Source organism: Parasteatoda tepidariorum, chromosome 6 (genome assembly GCF_982258835.1).
Source record: "Parasteatoda tepidariorum strain Cologne lab strain chromosome 6, Ptep-v5.0, whole genome shotgun sequence".
Classification (NCBI taxonomy): Eukaryota; Metazoa; Arthropoda; class Arachnida; order Araneae; family Theridiidae; genus Parasteatoda; species Parasteatoda tepidariorum.
Window position 1 is genome coordinate 114634679 of NC_141760.1, and position 12453 is coordinate 114647131.

Here is a 12453-nt window from a genome sequence, read left to right on the forward strand (position 1 = left end):
AGATATTATGAATTTCAGGATTTAGTTAGTTTTTTGAATTGATAATTTAAAAATACTTCTTATATATAAGGTAATATCCTTACACCAACATTTTGGGTTTTTGACTAATTGTCAAAAACTTGACCACTCTGCCAAATTATAATATTTTTAAAGTGCTTAAAATTTTTTTTTTTGAGTGCTTGAAAAATGCTTAAAAGGTGCTTACTTTTGGTTGAAAAATTTGGCTACGCGCCTTGTCGAAGCCCCAAATGTTTATATATTTTATTTTTTTTTAAAAAGCCCGCTTCTGGAGCTTCCCCTCTGCATGAATTAAAAAAAAAAAAAAAAGACTTGTGGGGGGGGGAGGTATTTTTTAATATTGAAAAAGAAGAAAAAGCTGCTCTTTAACCCCTTGCCAGTGTCACCCGAATGCAGTACAGCAACTACTATGTGCAGTTTGTGATAATCGAACTGATTCGTTTCTACTTTAGGTTACTTCATTCACTATTTTCCTAATAGATGGCATTAGTAGCCCTAGTTTTTTCACTGATTTCGACTTCGGTTGAAGGAGGGAAAATGTGAGTGTTGCTCAGATAAACAGACACTTGGATTGATTAACAAAGACAGAGTTTCTCGTTTAGTATCCGTCGATTAGATTCCGCCGATTCTTTTTTGGCTATGTCTGATTCAGACGCCGATGAAGTTGAATATTACATCGAAAGTAATGATGATAGTGATTTTTTTGTTGTGTAGCCATTAAAAACCATTTTCTTACTTTTGTAATGATATAAACTATTTTAAGAGGACACTATATCGCGTAAGAAAATTTTCGTCGCAAATACTCTTTCCCCTTCATTACTAATTTCAAGTGCAAAAAAAAGTGAATTCAGACAGACCGACAGTAGTCCATAAAGTTTCGAATACTGAAAAGAAAATTTTAAAATATACAAATGCAAATAAATTATAAGGTGGTAACTTAGACAATGGAGAAGAAGTCCTGAATTTCGGTATTGAACAGATTTTGTTATGAAATGCTATGGTTTAAACTATTTTTTCTCTCCAGAAATCATGGATTTTGGTAGTTAAAAAATCAAATTTTTAAATGAAATATACCCCCCCCCCCATTTCATGGTGTTCCGAATATCTGAATGTGTAATAAAATCTCCACCCAGTCATTTTTTATTGAAATATTAAATGTTTTATAATGTTCTTTAAAAAATGGCGCTCTTTCAAAAAAATGAAGAAAAAAAATTTCTAGAACGAATTATCTTTTCAACTTCTGTGATTTCAAAATTTTAGTCATTATTTTTTTTATTTTATCAATTTCAAAATCTAGCTGAAGCAAACCAGTCATTGGCGAATTTTTTTAATTCCAAAATGAGAACAGAAAAATGACTAATATTTCTTTTCTTTCCGATCAACAAGAAAAGTATCTTTAGACTATAATTCTGCAGAAAAGAGAAGAAAATTTATTTGCTTTTGTAATTTTTTTTAGCTGCTTTATTGCTTCAACTCTTGCTTCTCTGTTTTTTAAGTTTGAAATCAATAAGTATGAAGATGCAGAGTTTTGGTTATACCTTTCATTTCAATTAATGTTATTATAATGCTTTTTTTAATTTATCGTTGTTTTTGTCGGAGAAAATAGTAACGTCTTGAATTTGAAAATCTAAAATGTAGCAGATACTCTGTATATGCCTAAATATTAAAACTGCAAGCATATTAAACAAAATGATTTATTTACAAATGGTTGATATATGAATACATATGAATCAATTGTCTTCCAAATCACAAAGTACCAGATCTCTTTTTGAGAGTAAAATCATTCACGGAAAATGGCTCCCTGTATCTGCAAATTAAAAAAACAAAATTAATTTACACATCCGTTATTTTTGCCCTTTTTATTACATATATCGAGATATTAAATTTTGAATGAATTTAAAAATATTTGCAAAGATTAATCAATCAGAGTGATGTTTTCAACACTAATAATCAGATTAAACTGATATAATGATTATTAAAATCAAAATAAATAAAAGTTTTTTACTTCTTCTTTTTTTAAGTTTCAAATGGACGTATAACGCATCTCATAAGAAATAAAAACAAAAAGAAACTTAATCATGTTGGTCTTACTGATTCTTTAATGTAAAACATAATAATTGAATGTCGACATTAAATACACGAATAATTAATTTTATCATAATTATTAATTTCATTTTAGAAAGCAAATAAATCTTTATATTAACCTTGGCTTAATGTTGAAATTGCCTTATTCCACTTTAAGAAAATGTTTTTGCAATAACATTTTTTAACTAAAATAAATTCAAATCACGCTCGATTGAATGCATAATAAGTATAAAAACTATGCTATATTTTAGAGGAAAAGTAATGCAGGGTTGCCACAGGCGACTATTTGCTTCTATTTTCAGCTTTAGGCGACTTTTTTTGCCTGAAAAGGCTAAAAAAGCAACTATTTTCAGGAATAGGCGAATTTTTTTCGCATAAAATGAACGTTACTTTTCAGAACGTTAATAAAAGAAAGCAAACTTTTATACAATTATTTATGTCCAAAAATTTAAATTTCCATTAGATTTAATAAAATATACTTGTTATTTTTTCTTTCCGAGGGGCAGTTTTGTTATTTTTAATTGTTTTTTTTCCTTCTATTAACATTAATATTTTATTGTAATTCGACTCTTATTTAGGTACCTATTTTCTAAGATGTATACCTTTTTATATTTGTACAAAACTTTTTTTGTACAAATATAAAAAGGTATACATTTAGAATTTGAGCATAGATAGGACTGGGCGATAAATCGATGTATCGCGAAATATCGATTTAACGCATATATCGGTAGGCCGATGTAGTGACTTTCGTTTTAGGCGATGCATCAGAAATTTGATTTAAACAGCCGGAATACTACAATCGCGGTTTAACTATTGAATATGCAAGTATCCTTGACTAGTCTAGCGCTGTTACCGCACTGACGAAGACAATTTTAATTTCGTCTTGATGTAGATATAGCGTTTTGCTATAAAGATGATGTTAGTTTCGTGATGTTGAATGACGAAGAGCGAATTGAATCTCAGTTTCGTGCGAGGATCAGCGTTGTTATGTAGAACGCAATGCACAGTTTCTTTATGTTCATTTTTGTCTTTTAGATTTGACGTTTTTTGAAGATTATATTCAATGGGACTCAAGTCATTTTGCAATTGTTTTGCATTTTTTTTTTTTTTTTGTCAGAAATAATTGTCAGGTTCTTTGTAAATTATTTTCAGTCAGACTAACCATCAGATATATACCATTTTTTTTTTCTGTCTGGGTTTAATGATTCTTGTCAATTATTTTTACGGTTACTTTGCGATTGCTGCACAATCGCTGTTATCTTAAATTTTCGTTCTGATCAATAGATCAATGAAACGAAAATAAAAAAAGATTTTCATTGATTTTTTTCCATTATTGTTTTTCATTTTAACCGCTACAATTTAATAGGGGTAATTCGTATTTAACTTAGTTATAAAAAGTTCGTTTTTTTTAAATCTATTAAATGTAGGTAAGTATAATAATTTAATTATTGTTAAACCAATAAATGTCCAATCGTTTTTAACTAAAAAAAAATTACAACAAAGCTTACATTTATTTAGTTTGCTTTTATTTTTGAGAAAATTAAAACAAAGTTTAAAAAATTTGGCTATTAGTTAAGAAAAGAAGAAAAAAAAACAAATAATTTTTTTTCATTAAATAAAGAGTTTAGTAATGTTTCGTCGCTTTTTTAATAATTTGACATTAGTACTTAATTTTTTTTTAATTAAAATTCTTTCAATATTTGTCTGTTTTATAATTTGTTAGATAGTCAGTATCATTTTTAAACAAATAAATCTTTAGTCGATTTTATTTTCAAAGAAAATAATAATAAATAAGTATTTCTTAAGTACAGAATTTGACTATTAGTTAATACTACCATTTATTATTTTAAATAAAAAAGGGTCTAATGATACTTCAAAAGCATGGTTTGTTTTCCACTTTCGTTTTTTTTTATTTTTCTTTTAATTTTCATTGCATGTATGTAAAATATTTTGTTACTGTACTGTTATTTTTAAAACAATAAATCTTAAATTATTTTTAATTCAAGAAAAATTAAATAAAGCTTGGGGTCATAGTAGAATATGTTTAGAATTAATATTTTCTTTCGTAATAGATTTATTCCTTTTTATTAATTTTTGATTGATTGAAAGATTTCCCATAGGTAATTTTTGAACATATGCTAAATCGCGATACATCACTTTAACGCGATGTCTAACTGACGATGTATCACAATTTAAAATTTCTGACATCACCCAGTCCTAGTCATACTATTTTTCAATTAAGCTATAATTTTAGTTATTTGGCTACTATTTTTGATAGATTTTAATTCCTGTTCAGGCAACTATTTTCATTGTTTTAGGCAACTATTTTCGTGCTTGAGGTTACTAAAAGCAACTATTTTGGTTCATTTTTTACTGTGGCAACCCTGTAGTGTCGTATCTGTGAATTTGATAATTTTTATCAAGATTTTATTTTTAATCAGCGTATTCACCCTCTTTAGTAACAACCTTTCAATACCGTATTGAAAATGGATTAAAAAAAATTTAAAAAATTGGGTTTTATGACTAACGGATGTTTAATGCGCTGAATCGACATTACTTTCCGGTCCTCGAAATATATATGTTACTAAAATTAATTCCAAGAATAACGACCTTAAATGTACGACGTGTTTCGTCTATAGAATATACAATTACGAGGAATTGTCATTTTGACCTTAGAATGTAAAGTTAAAACTTTATAACTAGACGACAAGATTGGTTGTTCAGAAATAGGGCGGATTTTCCTCCCAATTTCGTTGAAAAGTGTTACTCATTCTTAGCATAAAGATACTTTACATTTTCAAGCAACTTATAACGCTTCTCAACAATTTAAGTGATTTGCCCCCTCAATCAGGTTTCTCCTTGTGTCAATTTATTACTTCGGGAAATTTAATTTGAAAAGAAGCTAAGTGGGTAAAGTATTTATGAAAAATATTTATGAGGGAAGATTTAAAAGTTTTAGGCAAAGTGTTCGAGATTACGAAGAGTGTTCGCATGTCAACTAACAGTAGAATCCCTGTTTTCTAACAAAGTTACGACCAATTGGTAGCAGTCTGTGAATGAGATAAATGATAATTTTCAAACTACAGTCAAATCCCGATATAGTGAACGAAATGCTAGCTCCCGTGCCTTGCTATGCACTTATAATATTATTTTTTGGATAAAATTGGATATTATGAACTTTTTTGTCTTCAACTGATTTTATTTCTTCATTTTTTAGTTTCCCATTCCTAAATAAAGGGCATTCCTAAATTTTTTTGTACACAAGACGAAGAGTTATGACAAATAAAAGTTAACTCATTTTTTTGTTACTACATATTGTTTTTTAATCATTTTTGTATTTCTTTTTATGGGTCATTGAATTAAAGAATGTGTAATAAAAGGGAACAGTTCGGAAAAAGTATTAGTTAAAATAGTTTGCATTAAGGATATACAGAACTCTCGGTTATAGCGAACCGAAATTTCGTTCCCTTGAAGGTTCACTGTATTTTGAAGCTGCTTGTTGCGTTTAACTTAGGAACAAAGCACATAAAACAAATGTTAGGAGGAATTTTCAACCTTAAATATTGATAGTATAATTTTATGAGTGTCTAAATGGTATGACTGTATAAATGTACTTTTATTCCGTAGCAACAATGCTGAACACTGATTTTGAACTTCGAAGACTTTCAAGAACTTGAAACGATCCCTAACTTTTAATAGTCAAAAACAGTTAACTGAGCAGATCTGGCATTGAAAATTACTATGGTGTGTAAAATATAGTAATTGTTGCTCAGTATTTTAGTTTTTTTTTTTTTTTTGAGAGTTGGAATGATCCGTGATAATGAAAAATCAATTTCACACATGAAATTATTTTGATAGCTTTACTTCATTTCAACTAACTAAGGTTAGTTTTTACCCAGAAAAATGTCGAAACAATTAAGACAGTACAAGTTTTTAGAAGAAATAATATTAATTATAAGAATTATAATTCTTATATATTCTTATAATAATAATTATAAGAATAATTAGGAGAATTATAAAAAGAATAATAATTAGAAGAAATATGTTTGCGGAAAATGTACAATAGAAACACCCTATATATGTACAGGATGCGTTGTGCAATGAATTAAAAATTGTTATTTTTTGTGTTTATAATACATAACAATTGGCACTATACAATTTTGCTTAATTATAATAAAGTTTTGTTTTGTTTATTTCCTTCCTAACATCCATATTTCATGCATTCAATCAAGAATCCGGCCATTTGACCGGCTATGGTAGAATACATTAAGTGTTTGTATGTTTTAGTGTTAAAAACGTAAATTTTGTGGCATTCCTCCAGTGTTGAGCAGATTATTTTAAAATGACTCACCTTATCGCCTGCGATCCAGCGAAATTCAGATCTTTTGCGAAGTCTGCATTGGAAAAGCCTGGAAAATCATCCAAAAAGTCTGCTCCACCCTCAAAGCTTTCAGCTGCATCAAAATCTGTGAGTGAAGTGCCCGGGGATAGTTTGTGTCCTCCAAAAGAGGTAGGATTGAGTCCGAAATTAGAAGAAAATCCATACGGTGACTGTCCGAAGCTGGAGGGTGCAAACGATGATCCCGAGCTTTGATAGATGTTCCGTTGAGGATAGGATGCTGCGAAGTTTGCTGAAGACGCCATTGGTAAATTACCGTAGTTTGATAATTGGGATCGAAGACTCGAACTGTAAGGACCGAAATTCATTAAGTTGGGATTTCCAAAAGATCCTTGACCAGTTAGGGATCCGAAAGACTGTTGTGGCGAGAAGTAGGAAGGGGAGTTATGGGAAGCAGAAGGGGTCAGTAGAGAGTAACCAGCAATTCTCGGCATGAAACGTTGTAAAAAAGCCGGCAACTGACCAGAGACAGACGAGCCTATCTGTATTAACACCAGTATTTTGTTTATCGTCTTCATAGTGGTGGCTTTAATATCTGGATCTATAAATAGAAACAAAATGAGTGAGCAAAGAAATGAGAGTAAAACAATAAGTTGTGTGTACACAAGTTCCCTTTTCTGTAAGGATGTGTGTAGACTGATCGTAAATATACGGTTCCCAGTAAAACATAGAAGACAAGCATCACTGGCTGCAGTCAGTATTCGGGCCGGTGACCACTTGGATCAGCCTACGTAGGGACCGAGAATGCTCGGTATCAGCCCTCGTTAAACTTATCTACAGTAAAGTGCTCGACCTCGCTCTCAGGTCGTCGAGCTACCGAAGCGGAAGAGCCATCCTCTCTGCAGATGATCGAAATTTGTGATGGCATGTCTGTTGATCATCGTCTGGGATGTTTTCCATACCGTCGCCAATAGCCACCGTGCAAGCCGCGATGGCTCAGGGGATAGAGCGTTCGCCTTTCAATGAGGTGCACTGGAGTTCGATCACGGCGATAGCTGGTTGACACGAATTCCGCATCCCGCTTGCACCGACCACAGTGCTGACGTGGAATATCCTCAGTGGTTGACGGATCATGGGTTAGAGTCCCCTTGCCGTCAGGCTAACCGTGGGAGGTTCTCGTGGTCTTCCTCTCCACGCAACGCAAATGCGGGTTAGTTCCATCAAAAAGTATTTTACGAAGGCAAATTTCTGCCAATACTTGATCCAGGAGTTTCCTTGTCTTCTGGATTGGGTTCAAAATGACAAGGCTACGTAGTTGAACATGAGTAGTCATACAACCAAAAATTGGGTCGGCTGTTCAACGACGGTTATAAAATTATAAAAGAAAAATAGTCCATCGTGCAGCTCCAGTGCGACGTTAATGAAGTACCTACTTACCTGTCATGATTTGAAAAAAAAAAATCTTTTTTTCAACGTTAATTCCAACGTTAACAAAATATTATACGTTTACTGTAGTTTTTTGTCAGTAGGTTGATCGGAACGAAATAAATCATTACCTGGATTTGAAAAATTATCAAAAAATCCCCTAGGGAAATTAATACAAATTTTGTAACTCAATAAAATAGAAGTGATTTAATGTTTTTTATTTTAAGTTTCTATTTAAGGATAACTGTGACTCATACGTTAATTCTTATAACTATTACTGAACAATTCGTGCAGCATTATTTGCTATAAATCGTTCCATTATATCTGTGGGAATTTTTATTTTATTTTAAATAATATATAAAATGTTTGACAGAATAATGAAAAATAAGTAACGATAAATAAGATTTGTAAACAAGATTAACCAAAATTAATTTTTTTCAAAAAGGAAAAGAAATAGAAATTCTCACCTAATATATGTAAATGAAGTTTGAATTTGAGAACTTAGTCGCTTGAACTACGATCAAATCATAATTTTTTTTCTCTTTTTTAAAAATTTTTTTTGTGCACAGTAAAGAAAATGCAACCTCTACTGTGAACTGCCATCGAACTGCTTTTTAACTAATTCATACCCATTTTAAATCCCATTTTAGCGAAATCCGAAATAGCGAAAATTTTAATGTAACGAATATTTTCCGAATCTCCACATAAACAATGACTATCGATATTATGAAATTCGCAATCCGATTTATCGATGGTGAAAATAAGCAACAATTCTCATTTTTGTTTTCTCTTCTCATTATCAAAACATTTTCCATTCTTCAAAATGATCTCAGAATCTAAATATTTTTGCAGCTCCAAAAAAAAAAGTTTTAGAACGGGACACAACCCTGAAACCATTCATGTTTGAAGAAGTAAAAATACATCTGGATTTCCAATTCACTTGTTTGAAAATGTGCATAACTTTGGAGAAGTTAGTAATTTCTACTGGTTCTAAATCATTTGTACGGGGAAAAAAATTACGTCATTTCTGATGAGTAAGTGATAATAAATCCATTGTTTCATTTTAATTTAAATGTTTTTGTGAGCTTTTAAAATATTGAATTGGTATTTTTTACACAAGTAGATCAAAAACTGTAATTGGGTATAATATAAAAAAAACACAACTACTTCCACTTAGTAGGAATAACATTTACCATGACGCAATGCTAAATTCTATGCCACTATCCACCTAAATCAATTATTATTCAAAAATCGAATATCAATTACTTTTCTTTATAATGCAATAAAATCTGGCGAGCAGCTATTTAAACGATCAAACACTTCGTTTGTTTATTTGTGGCTTGAAGTTAGGCTCGCAGAAAATGCCGTTCATGGGTTAAATTTAGTAGGAATAACACAACCTGTGACGTAGGCTATAGTATTCCCAATTAAATGCAATATTCATTATTTTTTTAAGCGAAAAATTCCAATGTAACAAAATTAATTTGGTTAATCTTGAAATTCGTATTATCGGTATAAGGGATGTTCGTTATTGCGTAGCGATTGCTTCGGTGCCTAGGAGTTCGCTAAAACGGGATTCGAATGTGATGGTTTTGTGCATTGCTCCGCATTTTATTAATATTTTACAGCAAATACTGTAGCAACCCTATCAAAAGGTGAGAATAATAATAATAATCAACGTATATGCTGTCTGCCATTGCCATATTCTATCGTTGCACCACATCAAAGCTGTATTCCCCCCCCCCCCCCTAAAGAGAGAGAATGTTCTGAATAGACATAAACCACGGAACGACAGAAAAATACAATATACAGTTCCTGGCCAAATTATTAGATTCTATGTAAAATCTTAATTATCGAGTGATACTATACAGCTTTATTGTTTTCACGCGGTTTGCACTTGCTCACGTTAGTGTATCAATTGGTAAACATTGTAATACAATACGTTTAAAAATAAATACAAATAGAAAGTATATAAAAAATCTCCTGAATAAGAACCCATCACATGTATGTTTAATTATAAAGGTATAGCCTATAAACTTGTGCAATACATATCGTTATTGAAACACTGCAGTACGTCTCATAATTTGATCTAATTATTATAATATACTAATATAATGCTGGATATAATAAATATTCTATACTAGGAGGCTTCGCCCTCTGCTCGCTGGCGCTCACCAACCCCCGGAACTGCTTTCGCAGTTCATTTTGGATTGCTTCGCAATCCATCAATGCTCGCTTTGCTCGCTCATTGGATACGTTCTTAACGTCTAGTTTTTGTATACTTTTTTGAATACTGAAGTTCTGAAAACTTTTCATTGTAGAAAATTCTAAACCTGTACATTTCAATATTAATTTGAAATTGCAAACAGTTCACATATTTTTCTTAATCACATTATTCTAAATTTCAGTTGTTGAGAAAAGTAACTGTTGTAAGTTTTGTTTTAAAGTCTTTCCCATCAAAGTGTTAAAGCCATGTGTTGTAAAACAATATGAAATAGTAGTCTGAATAGTAGAGAGAGAGGGGGGGGGGAGAGAATTTCTTTAAAAACACAATTGTTAACTTGGGCATTTGGCGATACAACACTTTTAGAATTGAAGGATTTGTTACGTCAAGCGCTCAGGTATCATAATTTTGATCTAGTTGCGCTTCTATGTCATTTTGATTTATGTTGCTAAGTTAACTTTCAAAAAATTCTATGGCTGGCAACAGCATTTTTATTTTTTAAGTTGTTTATTTTTATTTCTTTTAGAATTCGTTATTTTTTTAGCGAAATGTTTTTTAACCTAACAGAATTCTTTGCCGACTGATATATGAAGAAAATAAAGTAAATATTTAACTGTTGTGAAAAGAATCTTATTTAGTTGTACAAAGTACTTCAGCCAAAATTTGGGAGCCACGTAGGAGAATTATATATATTAGATCAGAAACACATCATTAAAAGGCAGAATGCTTTGGTGTTTTCAAAAGAAAGCAAATGTTGCCACCGGCGGAAAAGAAATACAGCCAAAATTTGGGAGCCACGTAAGAGAATTATATATAATAGATTTATCTAATATATCGTCTAATTTATCCAATAGTCGAATTTATATTATATATCACCTATGATACACCAAGTGCAAACAGTCACATAAAAAACAATAAAGCTGTATAGAGTATCACCTCATAATTAAGATTTTACACAAAATCTTAGAGTGCTTCTGATAATTTAGTCAGGGACTGTAGTTCGATTTCTCAATTTGAAATTTCTCAAGTTTCGAGGATAAAACTTTTTCCCCCCGGAAGAATTCGAAATGAATATGCAAATCACGAAAGTTTTAGTAAAAACAGAAAGGGAAAATCGAATTTTGATAAATTGACGGATTAAACGGGTATAAAAACAGTTTTCAATCATAGATTTTTTCTGAAAGAGTAAAATAATATTATAGAACCTTTATTTTTCATTAGCATAGATTTAATTTTATGCAACTTTAAATGACATTTATATTTTATGATATAACTTATGATGTTAACAACTAACGCTGACAGATTTAAATGTAATTGTTTAAATTGAGAATTTAAGATTGAATAATGCACTTCCTATTATTCGATTCTTTGAATAGAGTTGGCTGGCACCAATGGTATTCCTTTAAGCGGGATTAACTGTATTATTCTTTTACTACTATAATAGCTACTGAACATTTTGCGTAATATTAGTTGTTATAAATTTTTGCATAACGTTTTTGTGGGCACGAATAAATAAATAAGTAAATAAATAAATAAATAAATAAATAAAAGCTCCTACCTTTTAATGTTCTGAGCAGAGCGAAAGAGTGTACACCTATAAGAGTCGGATGCTTTAATGAAAGATACGATCATCGACGACAAGTTCTGTTTGAGTGAGCATCCTCTCATAACAAACTATATATATATATATATATAGAGCGCACAGTCTCTTGGACCCCGATTTAGGACAACGGCTTTCTTCTGCCCACTACTCTTCATCTAAAATGCTTTCTTTCTCGAACTTTCTCCGAATGCATATAAATATTTTTTTCTTTCTTTTCGTGGGTTTTAGTTTCTAATTTATCAGTGCGTGGTTTTGATGTATTTATAAATTTCCACAAATGAGTAAGCATCGCGTTTTTTAATAAAAGTCAAATGAAAAACAACAGGATATTATAGTGCGGCGGTTCTCGATTCTTTTTCGGTTATCAAAAAAAGAGGAATCACAAGGAGAAATTTTAAAAGTCTCTCTTTATTCATTTTATTTTAATTTTATAACCGTCGTTGAACAGCCGAACCAATTTTTTTGGGTTTCCGACTACTAATGCACAACTGCGTACGTTTGTCATTTTGAACCAATCCAGAAGACAAGGGAACTCCTGGATCGAGTATTGGGAGAAATTTGATTTCGTGGAGGACTTTTTGATGGAACTAACCCGCATTTGCGTTACTTGGAGAGGGAGACCACCGGAACCTCCCACGGTTAGCCTGACGCAAAGGGGACTCTAACCCATGATCCGTCAACTACTGAGGATATTTGAAGGACATATAATTATGTGTCTACCGCCGTTATAGAGAATCGCTGACGAAGTTTCAATCGTTA

General features: G+C 31.3%; 1 protein-coding gene across 1 annotated transcript; it reads right to left on the minus strand.

The window, feature by feature from the left end:
• Positions 1-1723: 1723 nt before the first annotated feature.
• On the minus strand, positions 1724-11819 carry LOC107456602 (uncharacterized). Its single transcript, XM_016074510.4, has 3 exons — positions 11650-11819; positions 6455-7043; positions 1724-1825 (listed from the first exon to the last, which is right to left on the minus strand). Exons 2-3 carry the CDS (start codon positions 7018-7020, stop codon positions 1765-1767), a joined length of 627 nt encoding a protein of 208 aa, XP_015929996.3. The 5' UTR covers positions 7021-7043; positions 11650-11819; the 3' UTR covers positions 1724-1764.
• Positions 11820-12453: the final 634 nt, after the last annotated feature.

Coding starts and splice junctions, on each gene's coding strand:
- LOC107456602 (XM_016074510.4), bottom strand. CDS start 7,020: ATGAAGACGATAAACAAAATACTGGTGTTAATACAGATAGGCTCGTCT. Junction 1,826..6,454: donor GCTGGATCGCAGGCGATAAG/GTGAGTCATTTT, acceptor TTTAATTTGCAG/ATACAGGGAGCCATTTTCCG.